This window comes from Musa acuminata, chromosome BXJ1-6, assembly GCF_036884655.1.
Source record: "Musa acuminata AAA Group cultivar baxijiao chromosome BXJ1-6, Cavendish_Baxijiao_AAA, whole genome shotgun sequence".
NCBI lineage: Eukaryota > Viridiplantae > Streptophyta > Magnoliopsida > Zingiberales > Musaceae > Musa > Musa acuminata.
The window spans coordinates 43,937,380-43,965,355 of record NC_088332.1 but is presented as its reverse complement, the minus strand read 5'-3'; the positions used below and the strand labels follow the sequence as shown (position 1 = coordinate 43,965,355).

The 27,976-nt window shown below is 37.6% G+C and overlaps 2 protein-coding genes across 12 annotated transcripts; both read left to right on the top strand.

Moving 5' to 3' along the window:
* Positions 1–2: 2 nt before the first annotated feature.
* Positions 3–5,886, top strand: LOC103989721 (uncharacterized). The gene is made up of 6 exons (XM_009408663.3): positions 3–721; positions 1,853–2,044; positions 2,153–2,392; positions 3,789–4,006; positions 4,743–4,997; positions 5,262–5,886. The coding sequence occupies exons 1-6, from the start codon at positions 265–267 to the stop codon at positions 5,523–5,525; spliced, it is 1,626 nt and encodes a 541-aa protein (XP_009406938.2). The 5' UTR covers positions 3–264; the 3' UTR covers positions 5,526–5,886.
* A 3,304-nt stretch (positions 5,887–9,190) lies between these two features.
* LOC103989720 (E3 SUMO-protein ligase SIZ1) lies at positions 9,191–26,114 on the top strand. 11 transcript variants are annotated; one of them, XR_010514610.1, is made up of 20 exons: positions 9,193–9,338; positions 9,616–9,676; positions 10,709–10,789; positions 11,209–11,232; positions 11,381–11,423; positions 11,909–11,987; positions 12,090–12,252; positions 13,620–13,753; positions 15,790–15,858; positions 16,852–16,939; positions 18,338–18,413; positions 18,656–18,729; positions 19,372–19,479; positions 21,435–21,596; positions 22,704–22,808; positions 22,887–22,967; positions 23,063–24,212; positions 25,047–25,405; positions 25,528–25,594; positions 25,685–25,976. XR_010514610.1 is itself a non-coding variant. In XM_065189277.1 (19 exons), exons 1-19 carry the CDS (start codon positions 9,208–9,210, stop codon positions 26,079–26,081), a joined length of 2,994 nt encoding a protein of 997 aa, XP_065045349.1. In that variant the 5' UTR covers positions 9,191–9,207; the 3' UTR covers positions 26,082–26,114. The 11 variants fall into 11 exon arrangements, 4 of the variants coding, with proteins under 4 accessions (XP_065045349.1, XP_065045351.1, XP_065045350.1 ...); XR_010514607.1 differs by having other exon boundaries at positions 25,488–25,594; XR_010514611.1 differs by having other exon boundaries at positions 25,784–25,937.
* The last annotated feature ends 1,862 nt before the right edge of the window (positions 26,115–27,976 follow it).

The window sequence follows — 27,976 nt, the reverse complement described above, 5'->3', positions numbered from 1 at the left end:
TCCCACTCCGAGACATTAGTGGTGGCATCAAACGAGCGATCGAGGATAAGAGAGAGAAAGGGAAAGAGTTAGAAGAAGAAGAAGACCGCTTGCCATCAATGGCGGTTGGCGCCCTCGGCCACCGGGATATCGGTGTGGCCCTGAGATGCTCCCCGTAAAATCTTGTCCGTCCATCCGCCGCTTCGCGATCTTGCTTCAAAACCACGCCACTCTTTCACTCCCTGTCTAGTCCCCACGAGCGAGGAAAATTTGGGGGCAGCGGCGATGGCGTCGGCGCGCGGCGGCGGCGGTGGGATGACGTGGCAGGATGAACTGGCCAGCCTGGTGGAGGACACCGGAATCAGGTACGGCGCCGGCGTCCCGGCGGCCGACGAGGAGGAGCGGGACGCGAGGGATCTGGGCGGGAGGGTTTTCGAGAAGGGATATTACGGCGTGTACGAGGAGGGGACGGGGGCTGTGGCCGAGGAGAGCTTGAAGGAGCAGTTGACGGGGTTCGTGATGGCCACGGGGGAGATGCTGCGGGAGCTCGGTCATGGGTGCTGGGATATCGCGCAGCAGAGCCTGGAGGGAGTGGAGGAGACCTACGTCGGGAAGAAGGTCAAGGGGCATTGGACTGTGGCATCGCAGCGGCTTGAGTTCTTGAACGAGTACCTGCCGGAGGATCGGGATCCGGTGCATGCTTGGTCCGTCATCATCGGGGTCTTTCTTCTCGCTCTTCTCGGTAACAATTTCTAGTGTTCTTGATGATCTTGTATGCATTTTGGCGAGACTGGTTTGATTTTACTAGGATCTTAAGGAATTATACTAAGAACACCAAGAAACTTCATGCATTCAATTCACAATTACTTGCTGTGTTAGAAAAAAGGTATTCTATTATCCATAGAACAAATTCTGCATAAAGGACTATTGCAGATAGTTCACTTTTAGATGTGTGCATGGGCATAAGGACTAGAATTTCTCATGTATGTTGAACTTGGTTTTGTTATTTTGTTGGCCAATAATGTTATTTCCTCCCATTTTTCTGATACATATTCGTCTTTTAGTTTGTATTGATGTCTGTCATCTGTAAACTTATTATTGTACAATAGAATTTGAAATTGTTTCTTCCAAGTTTCCCTAACTTGTTACCCTCCTGGACTCTCTCGGAAAGTTTTGGTTAAAGATTGTATTTTTCCCTTATGCTAATTTTTTCACTATTATATCATAATTATCTAACCCAAACCTGGTCAGTCCTGTCCGGATAACTAATCTTTAATTTCATCAGATTATAAAGTTTGTCTTGCTGCGTGACTTTTGCAATCAAAAAATTTGTTTGGTATTCAATTAGTATCATGTAATTCCTCTTTTTTAAGGCAAGTATCTAATACCTGTATCAAATTTCCATTTTTTAATATTAAAATTGTGTTCGTACCTGCCGTCTCCAACATTCAACAACCTTTCTGTGTATATTGTTTCCTATTTTATCTTGGTAAAGATTTCAAGGTGGCAACCAGCGCCTGATTTGGCCTACAACCAGCCTCAAGAATTAATACACAACATATATGGACAAGAATGTGGGTTTAAACTCCATGGAATTCTTGTAATTCTTTTTCAAATTGGGTTTGTTTCAAGCTTGAAAGGTTAAAAAAAATTACAATTAATTCATTCCATACAATATTTGCTAGCTAGTACAACTCTCATTTCAATGATCATTATGATACTGTCTTTAATAAAACATTATGTGTCATTGACTGACATCATCAGTAAAAATCTGTGCATATAAGTTCCATTTGGTCCATTTAATATACAGTTTCTTAATATTTGTTTATCCATATAACATGTTTTCTTTATTCTGACCAAAAATCCTGTGCAGTACTAAGTGTAAATAGTGGAAATGAGACTTCTGTTGAACTGCCAAGGAAGCTGTATATAAGTCCTCCAGGTGCTAGCCGCATCCAACTTCTAGATGGTAGATATGTTGCGTATCAAGAAAAGGGAGTTCCAGCTGAAAGTGCTAGATTCTGCATGATTGCACCGCATTCTTTTCTTTCTTCTCGTTTTGCAGGTGCAACCTGTACCTCCTTTCTTCCGTTTCATAGATAATGTAATTAACCCTCAAACATGCCTTGTTTTTCAATTTTTTAAACTAACTTGTCTTTCTATACTTAAATAGGAATACCTGGCGTTAAAGAGTCTCTCTTAGAGGAATTTGGTGTTCGATTGGTTACTTATGATCTTCCAGGTTTTGGTGAAAGTGATCCTCATCTCAGTAGGAATCTCAACTCATCAGCTATGGATATGCTTCATTTGGCGAATGCTCTTGGTGTTACAGACAAATTCTGGGTAGTGGGTTATTCTGGTGGAGCCATGCATGCATGGGCAGCTGTTCGTTATATTCCTGACAGACTAGCAGGTACTTTTTGTTTGTATAGTTCTTGCACAGTTTTTACATTACCCTTTCACATCTGTAGATGCTAAAGTTTTCCAGGGCTGTTACTTCTGTGACTGTGACTGCAAATCAATATTGAATGTTTCTGATCTAATTTGAGATGTAATGTATAAACAGGTTGTTTCTTCTTAGTGCTTCATGTGTTTTATTATTCCCTTTAAGATGAGAGCTGTAGTTAGTTTTTAGTACATAGACCTAGCTTTCTGCAACTGTAGCAAATACCACGAGTATCACTTGAATTATTTGTTCTTTTGTGATTTGGGATGAATAATGATCCGTATATTGGAACTTGTTGTTCCCTTTTTATTAAGACTTGTTGGTCCAGAGGAGTTTTAGATATTGCTCTCTGATATCCAGCAGCTAACGGATCCATTTGGGTAAGTCAATCTCTTGCTTGATGGAAACATAACACCAGTTTACGTGGATTCATGTTCAATTGCTAGTCATGTCCGTGCAGACTCCTTGATGTCTAATGATGCTCTTTTGCCAACATCAAATTAATGGCAGAAGGCTTCGGATGATAATGCTATGCGATTACAAATTATTATATGCTGGATGATCAGCAAAAGGTTTGTGAAGAGCTTTAGACCATGGCAGAGAATATTTGGGAATTTCAAACACTAGTTCAATCAAGAATATGTTCTGTCAACGATCCTTTTTTTCATAATATGTTAGGTTAGCAAGTGCTGGATGAAGCATTGCTTTTATGTTCTATAGATGACTTTGACAAATTGTGAAGTCAGACCTAATTGTAATGGAGGAACAATTTCCATCCCAACAATTGATTGCAGAGAATCTTGGGAGAGGAATGGTCTTCAGGATGGAACTAAGGTAGTAATACCAAGGGCCAGTGTTAAGATTCTATGTCATGTCTGACTGAGACCATTATGAAAACTGTCTTATTGTGACCACTAAAGTTAAAAAAGGAAATTCTGTTATAAAGCAAAAAGACAGTTTATAATGTTGGCAGGTATACAGCTCCCAGGATTTTAGATTGAATATTCATATATGCTACTTGATCATTCCTTTAAGCCATGTATGATACTTGTTCACAGGATTTGAGACTGAATGATCATATATAATCACATAGTTAATTTAAGCCAGAAATCTTAATGATGTAGCATTACCTCCATCCAGAATTTCTTGTTCATTCCTTTAATAATGGATATGTAGTAGGTGTTTGTTAATAATTATGCTATCAAATCACGGAATTGACTTCTTTGTTTGTAGGAATGATCTTTTGGTTTGATATAAAATATCAAAGAAAGAGGAAGCCCCTAATCTGAAAAGATGACGCAATCTTTACTCTGTCTGTTGGTTTACTTTTCACTCCTTGGCTGTCTCATATTTGTGATTTCAGGTGTAGCGTTGTTTGCTCCAATGGCCAATCCATATGACTCCAGCCTGAACAAGGAGGAAATTCATAAAATTTGGGATAAGTGGACTATGAAAAGGAAGTTAATGTTTGTTTTGGCTCGGAGGATTCCCTCTCTTCTTTCATATTTTTATCACAAAAGTTTTTTGTCCGGAGAATATGGTCAGCCTGAGAAGTGGTTGTCATTGTCACTGGGTAAGAAGGTATGCCCAGTTTTATTTATAGTTTTTCTAAAATTTTTTCCCACTAACTAGCTGTTTTTTCTGAAATTTGATAGAATTTCTGGAAGCTTAATGTTACGATACATCTCATAATTTTCTATTATTATCTTATCAAATGTTATTTGCAGAAAAAAAATCTTCTTATTTGTCAAGTCAAAAAAATCTGATTTTATCATCACAATTTCCATGTCAATATGATCATTTCTGGACTTTTTCAAATGGCGCCTTTATTCTTAGAGACCTCAGCCAGTGCTTTTTTGTTGATCTTTAAATGTTTTTGTATTCGCAACATTCTAGCATGTTTTGAAAATTCTAGTTTCTGTTAGCTTTGCTGTGGGCAGGTGCATAGCATTCCATATTCAACAGCAACAACTACTGCTACAAAAACAAGCCAGAATGTCCCAACTATTCTGTAAACCAATAACCAAATTCCTCAGGGAACTGGTAGTATGATGTGGCAGTTTGGTTTTACAACTACATTACTGTTTCATGCTCGGACATTTTGTATCATTTTCTTCATCTCATGTTCCTGTTTTGACTTCTATTGTTTGTCATCGACAATTTAATCAATTTAATCACCTGACGATCTTGTACGAACTGAATCAAATAGTTAAAATTTTGAATTTGTTGAAGGGGGTGCTCACATGCTTTGTTATTTTTTTATGAGTCTTTACCCATTTCTTTCATTTGATATCTATGGTCTGTATTATGCATCTAGGATAAATCTTTATTGGAAGAGCCAACTTTTAGGGAATTCTGGGAGAAGGATGTGAGTGAATCTGTCCGTCAAGGAAATCCCAAACCATTCATTGAGGAAGCTGTACTTCAAGTATCAAACTGGGGCTTCAGTTTGGCTGATCTACAAGTGCAGAGGCAGCATCAGGGAAAAGGCCTCCTCTCATGGCTCAAGTCACTATATAGTCAGGCTGAACACGAGTGGGCAGGCTTTCCTGGCCCTATACACATCTGGCAGGTCTGTGTTTTCTTCTCTTTTTCACATTAGGAATCAGGTGCATTTGTTAGCTTGCGAGCGATACTTCTCCTGCTTAACATCCGACGAACCTTTTTTACTCAACATGAGGTCAATATGCAGTCACGTTCAAAGCTCTTAGAATTTTTTATACAATTTGCATCCAGTCCACTTTCATCATTGCTTGAAAAGTTTTCATATTTCTGCATACTTAAAATGGTCATGCTGCATATTTGTCCTCTCCTAAATGTTGGAGTTTATAACCAGGGGATGGATGACAATGTGGTGCCACCATCGATGACTGATTTTGCTCGACGGATGATTCCAGGAGCAACATTGCACAGGTTGCTTGGTGAAGGACACTTGTCGTATTTCTGCTTTTGTGATGACTGCCACAGGCAAATATTCTCTGCGCTTTTTGGAACTCCTCAAGGCCCTCTCATGATTGAACCAGAGGTCGATCAGTCACTGACTGAAGAATACATCGACGAAGAAGAAACGACATTGCATAATTCTACCGAACAAGAGTAGAGCATCTCTTCTTTTTTTTCTTTACCTCTCTTTTTCCCTTTTTAGCTGGGGGGAGGAGGGGACTTAATAGTTTTGGGTGGTACAGCAGTGTTCTCTCTCTCTCTCTAGAACTCCAAGGTAAGGTTACAGTTTCAATTTTTTTGGGGAGGTATACACGGAGTAGCTGGGCTAATTTTCCTGGGAACAGCAGTCTTCAATTCACTCATTGCAGCATCTGATCCTTGAAGCTTGGCGGTAATCATCTCGTCCAAGGCTCTTAGCTATTTACTTATTTGCATCGGTTGCAATTGCAATTGCTACACATGTACCCTGCATTTCACAATCTGATTGATATATGAAAAAGTATTTTGTGATCGCTGTACCTACTTCATCTTCCACCTACGTTTATGTCCGTCTCGGTGGTGATATTATATCCTCAGCTTGTAGTATCAAAAAAATGCTTTGTAAATGGTGGATGAGACCTGTGCTTCCTGCGTGATATATCCATGGTTGATTTATCCATCCTGTTAGCTATAGGTTGATCGGGTTAACCTTGCAAGAATTCGTCTCATCCATGGTTAGGTTTGAGATTGTTTTTTCTTCGACATGCTTGACTTGACTTGGGCTAATCAGATGTTGGGTGCATTGACATCTCTTGTATGTTTGTGTTAGTAGCTAAAATGTATATGTATACTTGGTACGGTGGTAAAGGGATTATCTTTGACACCAAAACATCGTCTTGATCTCGAATTGCATCATGCGCCGCGCCCCCTCCATGTTGCTCGACTTAGCTACGTCAAATAGGGGTTGCTCAACATGAGCCCCGTTGGATGAGATCAGGAGGAGCTCAACCTTGGGCATGCTTGCATTAACTCAGCCTACTAAGATCGAGAGAAAGCATTGGATAAGCTATGATAGAGGAGTCGCCTCTTGATGAGGTCAGGCCCCATGCTTGTTTAAGCTATTAGACCGATGTGCGTTTGTCAGGCTTCTTCTGATCTATGCAGCAACCAACTTGCGTTTAACCTTAGAATGTTAAGACTGTTAAGCACCAAAACATAGTCATCCCCTTATTATAGTGTGGCTGACTTAAAAGATATAATCATTTTGAAAACATGACTATCTTTAGCTATTTTGAATGATCTGATCATCACGAGCGACGCAATATAACCAACTTAAGTAGTGATTATTTTAAGAAAATAATCATCTCGAAGGACTTAATCGATTTAAGTGTGCGATTATCTTATGTTTTTATCTTGATGATGCAACTAGCTTCAGAGCAATAATCTTGAGAAAAAAATCAACTTGAATAATAACGTGATCGACTTAAGGGATCGATCGTTTTGAGGAAGTAGTCAAGTTAGAGTGAAATGTAGCCTTAGCTGTACTTTTATAACCCTCTTAGCTAGACATTTATAACCCTCATTGAAACGACTTGACTTGACAAGATGACAAGGGTTTAAGAAGATTGTTAATCTATGTGCCACTTCTTAGCATTGTTTTTTTTTTCATCTTAGTAGAAACATAAATAGCTTGAAATTGAATGAGCGGGTGTAGGTCAACCACTAGTCTCATCTCATGACATAATCTTTTAAAGATTTATTGTTATATTATCTAATTGTCATATACATAGTTGATTTTGTCTAAATTATGTGACACTCTTATATATTTGAAGTAATATATAAACTCTAAAGATTTGCAAAAGAGAAAACAGATAAATACTTTAACAAACACTTAATAGATAATATAAAATACAAAGATAAACTTTACAATGTTTGAATAATCACTTAACATAAGATCTAAGACAATTTGTTGCACCCAAAAACCTCCACAAACAAATGCTTATATGATACTACCGTGAAACCAAGTGATAAACTAACCTAAAACATTATCTCAAAGACTCATCTAACCATGTATCACCCAGTTCATTCCAAGGTGATAGGATGACTAAATTTTTTAGCCACTATGCACATGAAAAATATCCCTAATAGTTGCCTAAAGGTTTTATTTTTAGATAAATTTATCTTTTCATGATGACCGTACAAACTTGAAATAATCACAAAATCCAAATAAAACGGGGCTATCAAACATATTGTAAACCTTTTACATGATATATATATATATATATATATATATATATATATATATATATATATATATATATTATTGAATACCTTCCTTATGAGTTGCCGACGGTCAGTATTCTATATCCCCGATCTCATTCTAACAAAAAATTATATATCGTTTGATAAAACCCCTCCAACGATTAAATTAATATGTATTTATTTATTTTAGATATCTAAAACTCATAAGAAGTTTAATTTTGTTAAGTGGGTTCCAAATAGAAAACATCCCAACATGCTCGATCGTTGTCCTTATGAGGATTCGACAAACAGAGGATGAGTCATTGGTGTATTTTATCATTAAGTTTACTAACAAGTCTTGAGGGGTCACCAATGCTTACCCTTCGATCCTCATGCATGCATTCATGATAAGGCTTAATTTTTGACTTTTTTAATAATTGATAGAGAGACGATTAGTTAATTACTGTACTTGAGATGCTTCAGAGGACCAATCACGACTAAGACGATGGTTGTGAGGAGGCACAAAGAATTGCATAAGCATCCAAAATAGGAGTATCCGACCCTTGTCTTGACTCTGAGATTATATTGATGGAGAGTCTCTACTCACATAAGACTATTTTAGCTAAGAGCCGATCTATCCCTCTCAACATATCGCATATTGAGGTATTCCTCCAGATCAAGCAGAAGAGGATACTACAGGACTCCTACTCGATGAGGTCAATGTCGAAGAGAACGGATAAATCCAAATTTTAAGTTCTTAACCTTAACGAATAGATCGAGAAACTCATTCATCAAAGACATCTCGGGCATTTCATCCGAAGGCAACGAGAGCCATTCCAACGATCAAAAACCTCAACGAAGGGATAAATCGATATGATCCTTTCGGGCTCAACCTTTTAGAAAAAATAATTCATCGAACAAATCAATATGAATGATCATTAAAGGCTCCGCTTCAGGAGAAAATAATTCATTCAATCTTACAACTTCAACAGAAAATAATGCCACGTTCTCAATCACGTTGGATTCATTATGCAGATAGATAGAAATCGAATTGGAATGATTCGATATCACTCTTGTTTATGTAGTATTAAATAAATCAACACTTAATAGAGGTTGTGCATTGTGCTTGTAATTTTAATTAGCTATTTATACGAAGATAAGGATATTAATCAAATTGGAACATTCGGTGTGAGGATAGTGACGAGATTCTCGATCTCCAATCAAACGCTCGACAGCGTTCCCTCCTCAGATTGACCACCCAAATGTCGTCCCGCCGTGCCTGTCACATAGTTCACCAGTGGGACGCACTAAGTGTATATGTGGGCTCCTCTTGTGCCCAGGCCGTGACAGTCGTGCGTACTTGCAGGCAGCGTTGCGGCGTGGTGGGGTCCAACTTGGCCTCTTGACTGCGACCGACTGACGCGTACCCGCACCGACTAAGCCCATCTTAGGTCGACGATATCGGCCGCACGACCATCATCACACGCAGGAGAACGCCGATCTCAGCCGTTCGCTTACCGCCGTCCGACCCATCGCCGTGCGGACTCGTGCGATTGTAACAAGCCCGATTTAAATCCTCCGCACACGTCCGCAATAGCGCCCCTCCTCGAGTTGGTAGAATGCGACCGAACACAGCGTGGAATGGTGCGATCGCACCTCTCGGCCGTCGAGTTCCCGTGTTCGCGAATCTTGAAGCAGAACGCTTCCCCGAGTTCCTCCTCCAACTTGACGACGACGACGAGAAAAAGCGGTTGCTCTAGTGATTCTTTCCCACCGGTTTCGTACGATTTCTCCTGTTTGATCGATCGATCATCACTTCCGCCGTTCATGGTCAATCCTTTTTGGGTTCCTTCAAAACCCTAGTTGGGATCCGCCGCCAGCGATGTTTGTGTGGCGAGATAAAGCTTGGATTGGGATCGGAGAATCTATTTTGATTCCTGTCGATTGAGAGAATTTTGATTTGTTTTTGAATCGGTCTCGAAGATTATCCGATCAAGTGGCACCTACTTTCTTGCTGGTTTTTCCAGGGGTTGGATTGCTGCCTTTGGTGGCGGAATTGGGTCGATGGATTTGGTTGCCAGTTGCAGGGTATTTTTTTTTCTCTATAAATTGTTGCTCACTTCTGCTTTTAATTGCTTGCTTGTTCCATTTGTTTCACCTTCTTGAATTGCTTATGGGGATTAATTGTGACGTTGTATCGAGATGGATTCTTGTAGTGCTTATTTAAGTTGGTTGGGCGACTTTGTGATTGGAAAACGAGGTTGATAGGCAGAATTTCACCCTTGAACTGGGTTTCCTTGCCAAGTATATCGGAGTTTATTATGCATGGGTCTCTTCTTTGTTTCTTGAATACTTCAGTTTTGAACATAATTTTCTGATCATTAAACGGTGGCTGTTTTATGACTTCGTAACTAGGATTAATAGTTGAATATAACAAGATAATGTTGATGCGATAAGGCTAAAATATAGTTCTGTATTGACTGAATTATTTGTTACATGGTAATGCATGGCTCAGTTTCTAATTGTAAAATTGAAATTGCGTCAAATGAAATAAAATAAATTACAGGTGATAAAATTTCTTGAATATTTTAAATAACTTAGGTGCAAATACAGATGTTATCTCTTCATACATCCAGTAGAATGACAGTATCTGTTCTAGCAAGATCTTCAAATCAGTGAAAAATATCAGATATATATTATAGTAACTTAAAGAGCTTGACTACTATATTCAATTTCCACAACATACATTGTTTTAACTGAAAATATATTAACCCAACAGCCAAACTACTTTTTTGCTTTTTTTTCCTTGCATGTGTGGATATATTTGGATTACCTTTTACTTCAAATTTATGTTTGTTGCATTATTTGTAACAGAGAGTTCAACCTCTGCTGATATCTCTCTTCCCAGAGGCCACTTTTATGCATCGCTTCATGGTTGTTGTTGATGTTGGGTGTTGTTTAGTTGTTGTGCTATCTGCTTTTATGTGTGCATGCATACAGTGATTATTTTGAGAATTAGCCTTTGCCAGTTTAGCAAACTCATGAATAATAAGACCAATGCGATTATTAAGAATGCTTCCCTTTCGCTCCATTTATTGATGTCTATGTTATTTACATCAGGATAAGTTGGCATGCTTTAGAATAAAAGAGCTGAAGGATGTTCTGACTCAACTAGGTCTCGTAAAGCAAGGAAAGAAGCAGGTCAGCTATTGTTATTGTTTAATAAGATTATTATTTGTTTTTTAAAATATATCTAGAGCTAGAAGTTGTGAATGTTATACAAGAAATGCCATGGGACATGGGACAATCAAGTTGAGATAAATAGGGTATTACAATAATCAGCACCTGAGCAACTTTCTGTCTTTGTTGTGACCAGTAAAATTCTTCATAACAGAACCTGAACTTGCAAGATCCATCCATAAAAATCATTGTAGCTAATGTTTTTTGTTTAGAATATTAGAAGATATTATTTTCTACTGCTTCTTCTGTTTTTAGGCTTATATCTTTTTTCTGTTTTCTATTTTGCATTATTTGCTATCCTGCATAGTTAACTGATTCCGAAGAGAAGTTTAATGCCTTCTGATTGAGGATACTCAATTAACATTGTTACAGTCTTACAGACAAGTCTCCTGGAATGTCATCATGTGGGCGGTTTATTCTTGCATGCTCAGCCATATAACCTTGCAGATTATAATCTATCGCCAGCACTAAGACTCCTTTGTGTTTTGATTTTTTTGATCTATAATTTTCTCAAATTTATTAGTAATTTGATTGTTTGTTGGTGCTATGCAGGACCTTGTGGACAGGATTTTGCAACTGCTTTCAGATGAACAAGGTAGTGACATCACTCTATTTTTGGCAGTTCGAACATAATAGATAATTTGTGATGTTGTCTACATGTCAGATTTCTTGAAATTATCTTCTGATTGTTGTTTAGATTGTCTGATTATTGTTAATCCTTATCCTTAGAGTTGGCTTGTTTGTCCCATGAATTTGCTTTCCTTCTTCAAGGCGAATGATGTTAAAGCGCCTGTCACTTGAAGTTATGTACTCAGGTCTTTTAAATATTTTGATTTCTTTTAACAACAGAGCGTCCAGTAATCATTGTGTATCTAAGTTGAACGCCACCTTCATCTTTCCGATGTGTACTTGATTGCATATGTATCTATGCATGTTATTTCCAAGGATAGTGACACAGTATTCTTTTGCCAACCAAGCAATATTCTTATCTATTGTCTTTTTTGGCCTTTGGATACCCTCCTTTCCTCTTAAATATCTCGTTTTTCCTTAGATTTTTGTCGAGTGTTAACCTTTCTACAGTTCCCAAGTCACAGGTTTGGGGAAAAAGAAATTCCTTCTGGAAAGATGAAGTGGCTAAAATAATCGATGATGCTTACAGGTGATCATGATTTTGGCCATTATCTATGTCAGCCTTCTGTTTCAAATATTTTATCAAATGTGTCCTATAATAGCATGATCAACTTGCTAATTAAATAATTAGGAGGAAGATTCTAGTTCCTGGTGCCACAGACTTAGCATCCAAGAGTGGTATTGTCACAGATTACAATCAGGTGAAGCCTAAAGAGGAAATTGATGATTATCGTTTGGAAATGAAGGTTCGCTGTCCCTGTGGGAACTCATTTAGTACTGATTCAATTATTCAGGTATATATTCTCCTTTTGGCTTTTCAATGTTCCTAAAGTTAATTTTGACCAGCATCATGTTCTTCGCTTTATATGATACAAAGCATGTATACCATTAAATTTCACTTACATGATTACATCATCATGTTTTAGTATTTTAATGGTTGAATTTATTTTTCATGAGAATTATTTGGATCAACTGAGGTCTGTTCTTCTCTAGAGATGCTGTACATGTTTTTTCTCTGTTAGGTGTATCATGACATCATCTTAAATCTTCTTGGTTCCATAGTCATACTTTTGAAGACTCTGCATCAGTCATGATGGCTCTATTAATTTGGCCATCTTTTGTTACTATGAATAAATTATTGGGGTCTGTATGCTTGTGCTATTTTTTTTAAGTGTGATCTTTGTGTGCTTATTTTGTGTATAAGGGCATCTTCTATATGTTTTTTCTTCATTTTTATTAATAATTGTAGCAGCATATAAAGTTGAGATTTTGAAAAGTATGAAAGCCTTAAAAGAAGCAACCACAAAATTGCTAGCACAATTTGAAGTGTGCTATTAATTGATTTAAGCAATACCTACAGTGTGTTGTCCTTGTGGAGTATTGTTTTGAAATGAGCTTTAATGATTATAACATCATACTTAGGAAATCAGTTTAACTTATGCAAATTACAAAACTAAAACAAACTTCATGTTCTTTCTTAATTATTCATCAAACTAAAGCTTCCTTAGTTTTGTATGCCGTGGGGCCTTATTTATAAATTTTCAATTATGACTGATGTAATGCAATATTACCGCATATTTTTAGAATTCAAGTAGTTTTGAACTATAATTTAGTTGTTGTTGCATTTTTCTCCATAAGCTTAACATAAGGAGAATGCTTAATTTGATGCTTGGACTGTACTGGAGCACATTCCCCATTACTGGCCTTATTTTGCATATTTTACATCTTTCTCTCACTCGTCATTACCATTACCATGTGATATACTTCTATTTTTCTGTTTAATACATGTTTTACCCTTTGATGTGCGTTTTTCTTGTGACTGCTAGTTATCCAAGCAGCTTTGAACATTTCTAGGGTTCTTAATGTGCTGAGCGGGCAAGGCTGGAAAGATCCAACTTTTTTGCTTTTCTACTTCTATAATATCTTCTAAAAGCAATTTTTTTCTTAAAAACCAAATTCCTCTTTTCTTGGTATTGGTTGCTCTTGTTGCTTGGCTTGTTCACTCAAATATGTTTTCTTGCTAGCTTTCCTGGTTTTATTTTTATTTTTATCTCCAGTATATGCAGTTCTTTGCTGGAGTCAACTATTCTTTAGATCTTTTGAATCTTTATTACATGATGAATTTTTGCATTGTTTGACTAATGGCGTTTTCTGATTATAGTGTGAGGATCCTGGGTGTCAAGTGTGGCAGCACATAAGTTGTATAATTATACCCGAGGGAACTCTGGAGGGTCCTTCACCTGAACTTCCAACTCGTTTTTATTGTGAATTATGCAGAATCAGTAGGGCTGATCCGTATGTCATGCCTATCCTTGTTTCCCCCCTCATATTGCAAGTACTTTGGTCATAAGAGTTAAATCTTTAATTTTTATTACAATGAATCTTGGCTAATATTGTTTGAGTAACAGTTTTTTTTATCTGTATTGGTACTACCTATGTAGTACTGTCTCGTAAAAGATACTGAACTTTGTTTTAGGTATTTGTGATATTTATGCGTAATTTATATTTTTTATTCTGGTTATGGTATATGCCTCTGATCAATTTCTGCTAAAAAATTGTAATATTATCTTTCTAGTCAGAATCAGTTTGCACTGCCTTCTATTCTCTACGATAGTGTCTATCTTCATATATAACAAGAATGGTTGGTCGCAAGGTTCGACTTACTGGTTTGAACCGGTATATCGATCGGTCGGCAGCACGGTACGTGCCGCTCCATGCTAGTATACTGTATGTCGATACGATAGGGTATATCGATGGCACAAAAAAAAGAAAAAAATAGGTCCGAAAATCCCTGAAAAATAGAAAAAAGTTAGATTAGGGTTTTTTGAGTTAGAAATAAATATAAATTTAGTATAATTTTAGCAAAAATAATCTAAGCTAGGAAAGAATAGTGGCACATGTTTTTTTGGGTTTTGAGGAGAGCAGGTTTATGGTACGTTCCAGATCTTCCTTCCGTTGATATTGAATTATTTATTAGTTGAGAGAATGAGAGAATGAGAGAAATATGTGAATAAGAGAATGAAAGAAATGTGAGTGAGAAAGTGATTGAAAGAGTAAATGAGTTAAGGAAAGCGAAAATGGAGAGAATGAGGGGGTAGAAACTCTTTCTACTAGTTCAAACGGTCAAAGAGACCGTTTGTATCAAATCAGTCCTAGCCCTTGATCGGTATCGGTCGAAATCTGGTAATGGTCGGATTTCGATTGTTCCAATCGGTACAGACCTGTATCGGGCGATACGAGACCATTTAACATAGACCACCTGGTATAGGGTGGTCCGCGTACCGATCCCCTATTAGATCGGTACGTTGGCCTATAACGAGTGGTATATTGCAGCATGGCACACCCTTACTTGGGTGTGTCGTCAGTAAGGTACACCGTACAAATTGTAATATGTGTTAGTTGTTTGATCCAAGGTTCGCCGTACCGTACCGGCGTTTCGACCCGGGCTCGGTACCGGTACGGTACGGTATACCGCTCGGTACACCCAGGTGTACCGAGCGGTACACTCACGTGTACCGAGCACTGTACACTGCTACAATGTTACTGCACACTGCTACAGTGTTACTGTACATTGCTACAGTACTCGGTACGGTACGGGGCGGTCCGCGTACCGCTGGCCTGTCGGACCGGTACGTACCGCTCGTACCGGGCGGTACAGTCGGGTACGGCAAACCTTGGTTTGATCTCTTTTTCTTTCTACTGACTCGACATAACTGAGAGGTTGATATAATACTGATAATTCTGTAGATGTGACAGTGTCCAACGTGTGTAAAATCATCTTGAAGAGCTGTAGAGAAGGAGCATACTGTCTTTGGTCACTTTAATATTTTACTTGATAAAAATATCAATTTTATAGGAAAATAAATAGAAAAAGATCATGTTGGCTGGTTGGTGATAAAGAAGGTTTGGCCTCACTCAGGGTCTGCAGTACCGAACTGTACCGCCCGGTACGGGTGATACGTACCGGTCCGACCGGTTGTCGGTACGCGGACCGTCTGTTACCGGTCCGAGTGCACTGTAACACTGAAGCGGTGCTGCAGTACTCGGCACACCTGGGTGTACCGCTCGGTATACCGTACCGTACCGGTACCGAGCCCAGATCGAAATACCGGTATGGTACGGTATTGCGAACCTTGGCCTCACTATGATGATTTTTAAAGGAAAAAAAAAGACCACTTCATGAAAGCTAAGGTAGCACTTTCCTGTACTTCAGCTAGCTTTTCCTACAGATTCTATGCCTTATTTCTCTATCCATCATATCTCCTTTTTTTACCTGTCTCAAAAGATAAGCAATTACTTGTTGATATTAGTGCCACTCTTGTGAACTACAGGTTCTGGTTGACAGTGGGGCACCCGTTGCTTCCTGTAAAGTTGACATCTTCTGGAATAATTGGCGATGGGTAAGTGCTCTGTTATTATTCTTCTTTGTACATACATAATCTCATGAACTTGTTAAAAACACCATAAAGGCTTGTAGATTTGGGATATGGAAAACAATCATATGAAACTTATTGGTTAGCTACTGTCATATGTCCTTGATCAGATAGCAAATCAATGCTTTTCTTCCCTATAAATGGTTCAGATCCACCCGCATTACCTTGTTCATTCATTCTTCTATTATTTTGTTTTTATGGTCATAAGCATGTTTGGTCTCCACAACTAATGTCAAATAGAAGTATTTGTATAATTTGTTTTTGGGTGGGAACGAGGCATGTCGTTTTTGCTTTCTTGAATTGGAAAATCAAGAATTAGATGCCCAAAAACTTGTGTTTCCTGAATTGTTAGTTGATTACTAATGATGGATTGTCCTTTTTGCTTTGAGATTCTAAAATATTATGATTTATTTTAGGAGACATCTTTTGTACTCACCTGTGAGTACCATATGTGGATTACAGGAAAAAAAGCAGTCACGTGAAGGACAAAATGTCGTTAGCAATCAATTACTATTATTATATGAGAAAAAGGCTCAAGTTTAAGAAATTATGACAATATTGGAACACTTTGGTAGTGTAATTTCTGAATATTTAAATTGACTGCAGAATTGCAGGTACCATTTATTATTTCTGGATTTTAAGAATTTGTAGGACCTCTTATATGAAATTTTAATAAACCAAAATGCTCTTTGTAAAGTGGGATTTTGGGTGATTGTCTATCTATTCATGCATTGTTTGATGTGAATTTTATGAACCAAAATGCTCTTTATATTTATTTTATGATTTTGCATTGTTTGATGTGAATTTATAGTACTGATTGGCTTATTTTGCAAAAGTGATGGCCATTTCATGATGCTTGTTGATCATGTGTACATCCTACTTTTAGTGCCTTCCTTTAATTTGTCTCTATTATGTGTTTTCTTGTAATATTTTTCTCTAATTTTGCTTGTAAATCTCCAGCACAAACACATTACAAAATGTGGAAAGGATATTTCAATTGTCAAGAGCAGATAGAGAATTGTTCCAGAGAGCTGACTATGATCTCCAGGTTAGCTTATGTCCTTGGTTCTTTTAGAATTATTGGTTTTTTCGAGTTACTAGTCTTTGGAACTTTTGATTCACCAATTAATTTACATAGACTATTGTGGTTAAGCATACCCACATCCAGTGACATCATCTTGCCATTTATACTTGGGATTGATGTGGACTTGTGAGGAGGCTATTGTGTTTGGTGAGGCTTATCTGTCACATTTGGAGTGGACTGCATAAGTAATTAGATGGCATATGCATCATGTTTTTTCCATGTGAAATCCTCATGTTTATGTGCATATAGCCATCATTTTTTAGTGCAAACAAGTAATTATTCAAAACCTCTGATCTCTCATGAATCTTTGATTATTGCAACATCCCTGAAACAGACATTTTCTCAATATAGCCTTGGGAAATGTGGAACAAGACATTTTAATGATTTGCATAATTGCAAAGGTAAGAAACAACAACCTGTACCAATGTATCTCATCTATGGGAAGAGGAGCATCACTAAGAACCTCTCTGTTGTATTAACCTAATTTTGTATACTTGCAGAAATTCATCTGAAATTACTAGACCATGACAGTAGCGATTACATGGATTAATGTAATAACACGTTATATGCTTTACGGCTCTTTGCATATTTTCATCACTAAATGCATATATAAACACATGTATCTAGACATAAAACTTGCATGTGGATTTTTGTACCTTATTTGAAATTTCAACTGATTTTTTGTTGTCTTATAATGATCCTGCATCAAGAGAATGTTCTACTGCTCTGAGTTTCAAGTCAAAATTGGATTACAGTTTTATGCATTACTTCTCATCGTTTTTCACTTTTATATTGCCACCATCTTAGTGCTGCAGCCACCTCTATCTCTTTCCAATTATCATTGCCATCTTTGCTACTACCATGTCAACAATAATTATCTTTGCTCAACCACATTCATATCCCCCTCCACATATGCTACCATCACATCCCTTGTGACCGTAATTTCCACCATCACCATAATTATGTTCACCACTGCTGCTATTGTTTTCGTCGCCTAGGTTTCAAATGCTAATCAGAACAGTATGTAATAATCCATATTTATCGGTTTGCCTAATGATCCGAGTGGATAGCTCAGTGTTGGTTGGTATTTCATTTTATTATTTATTCAGTGACATTTGAAGGTACAGGATGATATGCTTCTTAGTTTGTTGGTACCATACTAGGCTGAATGTCTCAGGACTGAGATTTTAAACCCTGGTCATCCTCGTCACCACCTTCATTCCCTTTGCCATTCAATTGCCACTAGCTTTGAAGATTACCACCAGTATATCAACGACAATCACCTTTGTCACTGCCATGGATGCCAAATCTATTATCACCACTTACTATGGACAATGATTTTAATGGTGTGTTATATTGCAGGTTTGGTGTCTACTACTCAAAGATAAGGTTCCATTTAGGATGCAGTGGCCGCAATTTGCAGAGTTGAAAGTTAACGGTATGTAAGTAATCTGCCCTTGCGTCTATTGCAGAATATGCCATGATCTTGTTGCTAATTTTTCAAATTGTTTAAACATTCTTGGTCTGTCATTCATCCTAAGCTCTTGTTTTGTCAACCTTAAAGATTGTCATATATGTTTGTAGCAGATGGTGACTAATATGGGCAAGTTATATTTGCAGTGCATATCTAATGTGCTTGATCTTTCTGGCTACATATGCTGATGTTTTCACTTTCAACAGGAGTTGCAGTCCAAGTGGTTGCTAGACAAGGGTCACAGTTATTGGGTATAAATGGTCGGGATGATGGTCCAGTGGTCAGTCACATGGTTCCTTGAGGCCCACAGTACTTTTACTGCATGTTATAGAAGCTCATATTTCTATGATTCATCTTAATCTATGGTCACTGCAAATTTATTTCCCTTTTATTCCTAAATATGTATGATATTCTTTCTCATAAGTGAAATCACAAACTGTGAAAACCTGGAGTGCAAAGATGTTAAATAGCCTTTGGTTACCCAAGGCCATGGTCTTCCTTTAAGATCCTGACAATAGTCTATGAATGTTGCCAGTGGCCCCATCGATGATCTTGGTTAAATTATATATTCAAAACCCACCATTATCTTTAAGTAATTTTCAGTATCATGTCCCTTGCTAATGCAGCATATTCAGTCAATTTTAAACTGTCATCTGTGTAAATGCAAATTTACACAACAGTATGTGTAGGCGATATGAGTGTGTAGGCTGTGAGGCTGATTTAGTCCAAGACCGTAGCCCAAGCTTTTGGGAGACCACCTGTAACAACAATGGTGGAAAGATGTTATGAACTTCATACAAGAAAACCACATATGATTTACCAATCAGGACATAGTTCTATTACAGTTTATAAGCATTATTTAACTTCCCGTGCATTTATTTCTTGACATGGATATGCCTTATCATTTGATTGTTTTATTTAGATAACCACGTGTACCAAGGAAGGCAGTAACAAAATTTGTTTATCATGGCGTGATGCTCGAGTATTCTGTTTTGGAATCAGACTTGCAAAGAGGCAGTCAATACAACAGGTAGTTTATTTAAATTTTACTTTGTGCCCATGAAAGTTTGAAATAATCTGTTGACTTAGATAATTTGTTTGCATTACATCCGACATTATCATCATTTGCTGTTAATATGAGCTAGTATGTTTGTTCATACTATTTTGCCTTGTTCATATGTTTGTTATTCGATTGATTGTTTCCTTCTAGTTAGACTCAGTATTTTGGACGACAGCTTATCAGCTGATAAAAGGAAACTTGACCTCCTAACCTGGCTTCAATCATGTCATAATGTTGATTAATGAAGTCTCTTCATCTAATGGCACTCATTTTTATAAGATAGTGGATAATGAGTAATAAACATGATAATTATGGTGTATGCCCTAATTAGGGTATTTAAAATAATTTCATGGCAGCTTATCCTGCATTGCACCTATTGATATCATGTATCCAAGTGCTAGTTGTATCATGATGTTCATTGTTCCAACAGCAACAGCCGTTCTGATAAATAAGCTGTTAAGATGGGATAATATTTTGATCTTTTGAGGTGTCATAAATTTCATCCTCTAGGACTTGTGAGATTCCTTTCTATTTCTTCTTAAGATCATAAAAACATTTTAAATATCATGAGAAAAATGAAAATACAAAATTTATAAAAGTTAATGGAATGAAGAATGATATCAAGTCCAACATAATTAATAAATGAGCATGATGCTTTTGAAATTAACTCATGTTCTCTTTTGGAGCCCGCAACACATTGGGGAAGACTATTTAGTTTGGATTATGTTGTGGGATTAGTTGATTCGTTTTATTGGGTTGTGGAACATATTGAATTAGTTACTTAGGTTGCTTGCTCCATTGTATAAGATGTTTTGATGTTATTTCTAAAATCGGGTCAATAACAGCGGTGCTAGTAGTAGAAGACCTGAAAGGTCTGGAAGTATTTCTTTTATTGTTTGACTGTTTTTGTTGTTCTGAGTTTCTTTTTTTCCTTTTTAGAGGACTTTAGAGTATTTTATGAATTTTATTTGTTTTAGTTGTTATGGCCCACAAAACATGCAAATCAGGACAAGTAACCCCGATAGCAGTTCTGAGGACTTATTGGCATTGTTGAAATTTGTGTTGGCATGTGCATGCTAGCAAAACAATCGACGTAAAAAGGATTAAAAGAGATGGAAGGAAGTATTGAATTTGCATACATGCATGGGCATGGTACATCCCCAACTTGGCATGAGGCTTGTTCATAGAGTTGCAGCCATCCATTGGGTATTGCTTCCTTTTGAACTCATCACACCCAAAAGATGTTGAGTACTTTTCTTTCTCAATTTGTACCTTAGGGTTGGGGCTTCACAATGGTTTTCAAGGTGCAGGACTTGGATGTGTGAAATTGTTCTTAAGTGGAATAACTGCTTGATACTATCTTGATTCTTTTCCCTATTGTTTGGGTTGTTTATGGAAATGTTTGCAGGTTTGATAAATGTTGTGTTGGATTTACATCTAAATGATGCCATGTAGCTCCATATCTGTTAGGAGATGGAGAGCTACTGTCTTATAAGCACCAGCAAGCCTCCTCTCCTCAAGGATCCATTTATGACAAAATCATGCGGGCTATAATTTAAAGCAGATAATACCTTTAGGGCAGCTGGAACTAGCTAGTGACAGACATGTTCCATCACACCTTGCATGAAATAATTACTTCTGCTAAAGAGTCGTAAGCGGCCCTACAAATAACCATAGACACCATAGACAGTTATCAGGAACCTCCAATTAAAAAAATTTATTTCATTGTGATGTGATTCTGTTTGCTTTTAATTTGTGTGAAAAGTCTTGGATAGTTCCCAACATATCAGAAGTGTCAAAATACAATAAATGTCTGGTACTTACAGATTTTGTTTTTGACTTCAATGTGGATAGTTTTTTCCTATTTGTTTTCCTGATTTTTAATTGATTGTTCCTTGTCTAAGGGACCTATTCTTTAATTCTAGGTTCTTAGTTTAGTGCCCAAGGAAGCAGATGGTGAGTGCTTTGAAGACGCTCTTGCTCGTGTTTGTCGCTGCATTGGTGGTGGAACTGCTACAGACAATGCTGATAGCGATAGTGATTTAGAAGTGGTAGCTGATTCTGTTACAATCAATCTCCGTTGTCCTGTAAGTGGAAGTATACAGACTAGTGCTCAGAGTGTTATATGTAATGCTGATTGAAGTAGCATTGATGCATCTGTATTATGTTTGATTTCCTACCAAGCTAACGAGTTGAGTTTTATCTAATATCCGTATGGAGCAAAGTTGTGTTTTACAAAAGAATCTTTGGAAGAAAACTATATAGGCCCACTTTAGTTTGTTACAGCTGGTTTCCCCCAATGATGACCCAAGAAATTTTGCTATTGATGGAGGTTTGTATGATCTGTGATGTTTTAAATAATAACTTGCAGACCAGCTGTCTGCCCCTAAAGACAAACCTTTTGTTATGTTGCCTTTTAATCTCTTTTCCAGTTCAACAATGATACAAATTTTGTACTCATAAAACTTGATACCTTTTATGTGAATTATTTACTAAAAAATTGTCCCTAGAAGTATATATGATGCTTGGCCTTCATCATGCAATACAAATTGATCGAGGCATCTGAGTTTCAGTGATCTTCTGTGCTCGTGTTGTGCTTCTAAAACCAATGTAGATATGATTGACTGGGATTTAAATCTTGGCCACCAGATAGTTAAAGGTATCAGAACATTAGGTGGTACTCAGAAGTACCATCTGGTATCATTGAACTTATTATAAAAAAATGGATGATACTGTACCAATATCGAGTCATGTGCTTTGATACCACTACTTGGTTGAACCCGTAAATACTGATTCGTAATGATTGGTATGTTCGAGATTTGAAACCTTGATGATTAACCTCTTAGTTATCATGCTTATGTTTAAAGAAAATAATCTGTATCCCTCTGCACATAAATTACATTGGATAAATTAGTTTATAATAGATATACTGGTAACTGAACTTCTACTGTGTCATGTCACAACCAAGGATTGAATTGTTGCCTGCACAAGGAGTTGACCTAGCTGTGCAGAGTCTTGATGGCTCTTTTATACTACTACTGCATCAGGCTAATTTTCGGCTAGTATTCACCAGCACAGAGGAATGTTAGCTGTATCAGGCCAATTCATATTGTGCTGACAACACTGAAATTCTCCATTCCGCTAATTTTAAAATTTTGGTCATAAAGTAGTTTTTCTCCCATTTCAATTTGCAGATGAGTGGTTCTCGGATGAGGATAGCTGGCAGGTTTAAATCTTGTATTCATATGGGGTGTTTCGACCTGGAAACATTTGTGGAACTTAATCAACAATCTCGGAAGGTTGTGATGATACTTTCGAATAGTCTCTTCTTACTTTTTTTCTTTTTTGCACTAAGAAATTTGTTTGCTTTCATGCAGTGGCAATGTCCTATTTGTCTCAAAAACTATTCCCTTGAAAACATTATCATCGACCCATATTTCAGTCGCATCACTTCATTGGTATGTACTTCAGTCAATCATTCTTTTAACTTTCAATTGGTTCAATATTATATGTATATATTGAACAGTTTCCCATTTTTATTTTGGTGATACAGTTGCATAATTGTGGAGATGTAAATGAAATTGATGTAAAACCTGATGGTTCTTGGCGCATTAAGAATGAAGAATTTAGTGATCTATCTAAGTGGCATCTGCCTGATGGTTCACTTTGTGCTGATACATGTGCAGAGGTGAAGCCTGACCTGGAGAAACTAAAGGAGATTAAGCAGGAAATTACTTCAGAGGTGCATAGAAATTTGAAATTAAAGCGAAACAGACGGGGATTTTGGGAAGTCGGTAAACCTGACGATATGAGGCTTCAAACCTCTCAGAATCATGTCCTCAGTAAGCTTAAAGATCATTGTCAGATCATTCCTATGAACAGTAGTGCAACCTGTAGTTATAGAGCTGTGGAAGACCCAAGTGTCAATCAAGAGGCAGGGCATTTTGGTTCATCTTTGAACAGTATCCATGAGCTAAATTCTCTGGTTTTCAATTTTGATCCAACATATAATGTTGATAATAGAGTTCAACCTGCACCATCGAATACACCAGATGTTATTGTCCTCAGTGATTCTGATGAAGATAATCATACACCACTTTCTCCTAAAACCGCCCATGACACTTGTCTGGCTGGTGGTGGTGAAATCCCTTTTCCTAGCCATCTTGAAGTTTCAGAAAGAATCATTGTAGATGCTGATCTTGAGATGTACAGTGGTTTTTGCGCTGGTTTGTTTGACAATAATACTGATGACTTTGACATTCCAAGCCCTAGCTTCCAACTATTTGGGTCAAATGCTGAAGTACAAGATCCTTTTGTTGATTCACATACTTCTCTTGACCGTGCACTAACTGATGCCTATGGCTTAGCATCCAATGGTGGTTTTGGGGACACTTCAAGAATTCAAGATCTTTCTGCTGGTCATACGAGTATTGAAATACATGAAAGCATGGTTGATAATCCCTTGGCATTTGCTAGTGATGACCCATCTCTTCAAATTTTTCTTCCTACTCGACCAGCTGGAATTCCTCTGCAGGATGAGTTGAATGACCGCAATGAAGTGCCAAATGAGGTCACCTCTGATGATTGGATATCGCTTACCCTTGCTATTGGTGGAGATGATGGTAAATCTGCCCCTGTTAAGAGACCAAGGTCAGAGCAGAAATTCACACCAAAGGAGAGGATGGAACCATTAGATGAATCTGGTTAGTACCTTCTCGATAAAACGGCCACATTATTTTCTTGGTGCCTGCATCAATCTGTCTAGGACACTAGCTTACTGTGGAAAGAATTTAAACTTTAAATATTTCTCTTACCTAAAGATTTCAGACATTTCCAAACATGGTCTGATGGTTTCACCACCTAATTTTCATAATGAAGAGCCTTTAGATAAAACAATATTGAAAGAAGAATAATCCGCTTTGATGTAAAATGCCAAGATATTTTACTGTATGTGTTATTCATTTTTAATGAATGGTGAAGTACACATCTTTCACTTTGTATTGCTTTAATGCTCTTGGGGTTTCTACCTTCTCAATGTTAAATAAATGATGATACATGTTTAAGAATCCACTGAATGCACTCATGGAACCATTGTAGCATTGGCATTTTAAGTTGTTTTGTTGTCTTCTGTACGTGGCTCTGTTTTTGCTGCTCTTTTGCATCACATGTGCTTATATTGTGTCCATTTAGACCAGAAAGGGATCCCCTATTTCTTTCTATTTGCATCCTATACCAGAAGTACACTTGATTTCATGCTCATGCTTATTTGCACTAATATTTCCATTATATTTCTTTTTTGTCAATTATGCTTTTTTTTTAACAATCTGTCAACGTTATGTAGGTGTCAATTTCTTATTTTATTACTAGTGGGCTACCACCTTTCTCATGGCCTTTTCTTTTGAACTCTTACATTTGTGAACGATCTTATAGTTATTTCATTTTTAGTTATGGTTGCTCCTCCCTTTATCTTATTCCGTAGATGAGTTATCAATTGTTTTATGGATTTAGTGAAGTTTGTTTCTCCCCTTGTGATGCAGCTTCTTTACTTTTGAGCATAAATTATAACAGAGTTGATAAAGTTCATTCAAAGAATCAAAGATCTGAGAATCCATTTTCACATCCCCGACAGCCACGGTCTGCTAGGCCTCGATTGTATCTGCCAATATATACTGACTCTGATTAGTCATCTAATGAAGATTCAGATCATGGTTTTTTTTTTCTGTAGAAAAGGACTAATAGTTGGATCTACACCTTTTTCTGTTGATTGGATAATATCATTCTTATTTATACACAAAGCAATTACGGGCAATATTTATTTTGCCATGAGTTAGATAAGTTCCTATTCCTGATCACAGTAGCAAGTGGCTTCCAATCATGCCAAGTTTCCTGCCTACTGGTGAGGCACTTTAAGTGGTTTTCTTGTTTTTTATTCCTTTATTCTTGTGTTGATTGATCTCTGACTACTACATATTGATCAGATCCTTGCGGAACTTCCTGTTTTTTCTATCTGAATTGCAGAACCAATGTGGTTGCATGCTGCAAATTGTACAATACGATTCTGTGTTGACGGGAGCCTTTCTGAGTTGTAAGTCAAATTAGTGGTTTGACTTATATGCTGTTATTGATTCTAAATTTAGTTGATTTTTGTGGTCCTTAATTTTTGGTGTCTATGAAGAAAATGCAGCATAAGCCTTCAGAAATTGGTGGACAGAAAAGCCATGTAATTAGTGCCATGATATGGTTTCCGATGATTGGTGTGTTTGATTCATGTCAGGATTCACCTTCATCAAAGACTTGTGCAAGGTCATGAGGATCATCCCCTTCCCTTACCTGTAGTGATTAGATGGATGACTGCTTCACTCACGACTTGCAGTCCTTTCACATGTATATATGTTGCTTTTATCATATTCCACATGGACTTCTATACATGCTTAACATTGTTGAAATTAGGGCCTTGCTTGCTTTCACATCTGGGTGTCACTGCCTTAATGATCTTTTTCGTGAAAGACAGCTGTTTATATACCTTCAGAGGCAAAGCCTTTGGTTTTGAAGGTACTTCTAAACCTGATTAGAAAGAGAAATTTAGTGCTGCACTTATTTTGTCAGTTCTTGAAAGTTTCCAATGAAGCGCCTCCAGAGTTGTTTTCTCTTGCCTGGCATTTGTTTCACTGGATTTTTGCTACAAGTTTATATTTCCAATCACTCGTTTTTGTTATATTGTGGCATAGTGTATGTTCTCTCCCTTTGCTGTATTGATTAATTATACATCAAACATGCGTGTTTACTGTGTAGTTATGAATATCCATGATGACATTTCTGCCAAACATATATGTATGAAAATTGATCATTAGTTCACTGATGTTGAACACTGGGTGGTGAACATCAACTTATATATAGGGGAAGAATTGGAGTTCAACTAGAAAGAGGTTGAACTTTTAATACCCATCATTTTTGTTGCAATTACAGTTAATCTTACTTTATTCTTGTGGAGACTAATCCGTTCATATGAGCACTCTTGTTGTAAAATGTCGAAGAATGCTATAGTAATTTGTTATATTCATCTATTCCTTTTTCCTTTTCTTCATTTGTTGCTGAACTTATGTTTTATTTGTTGGATTATGTCACCTTATTTAATATCTTTCTTCTGCTTCTGTTATTATTTTGCGTATATTAAGAGTTGAGAAATCTGAGGCGTGTGTGCTTTACGAATAGATTCTAAGAAAAGATAATCTTGTTCTTATGCAAGAACCGAAGTAATTGTAGAAACTGTTGTGTTGTTGTGATAAATAGTTCTGGTTTTTTTAGATTTTGTTCGCTGATATCCAATGATAAATGTCTCGCTCGGCTCTATGCCGCTGTGGGGAGGACAACCTCCTGCTGCTGCCAACGAGCCCACAGAGCGGCCGTGACTGCAGCACGGTTGTTGCCAGGCCGGTGGGCTTGCCTCATCCGCAACGAGGAGATCTGCAACAGAGGTACTGACGTTTGTGCGTTTTGATCTCCCCTCATGCTTTCTTTTGAGTTCATTGTTGTCTGGAAACTTTCCTGTTCTTGATCCGATTCTATCGGTAGCTTTGCTCGTGGCGATATTTCAGTAGCTGCCTTGTTATTTTACATCTATTGTTACCTTGATGTTGTTAACCGTGGAGTCATCACAACTTGGTTTGATCCTAAAGATGCAAGCTCGTCTCTCGTCTAGGGAGCCCACAAGAGGAGATCGGCGAATCCGGGTGGCACGATTCTAAGGCGTTACTTGTTTGCTAAAGGTAAATTTAGTGTTGTCTCGAGGTTTACTTTAGCCTTACTGAGGTCTCTACACAAGTGATCAGCGTCGAAGGGATGTTTTTGACCTTACCCCTCTGATGGTAAAGTCAGTTAAGAGGTGAAAATAGTAGAGATGCCCCCCCTTCAGGCTTTGGGCTTGCTTTTATACCCTAGCAGCCAATGGAGTGCGATCGACAGCTTGTCCGGGAACCCTTCACATCATCCAAGGGCTCATTTTATGGTAATGGTTGATAAGCACATCTCTTTGAGGTGGCGTCAGGGAATGATGATTGTGAGAGTATCGTTTGTTAGGGCTAGAGCCTGTCTGAAATAAGTTGGGGATGGTCTCCCGTGTCAGGCGCCTAGAAAGAGGGAAAAGGGGAGCTGGGTCATCTCTCATAAGATTAATGTCCTCTATAGACAAATGTGAGTTTTTTTGAAATCATGATTGACGAGGGTGATAGGTCGTTTATGATAGGTGATCCAGACAAAAGGGGGATGAGCCTCATTATTAAGGATTAATGCGCCCTGCGATTGGGTTGTTCGATCCTCCCAAAGATCGAAATGGGCAAAGGTCAGAAAATCATGCCCCTATCGACGACTACAAAAGAGGGGCAATGTTCTTCCACGTATGTTATTGGCCAAAGTTATGGTTTTGGATGAGTCAACAATGTAATACTTACATATCGTTACTTCCGCTATC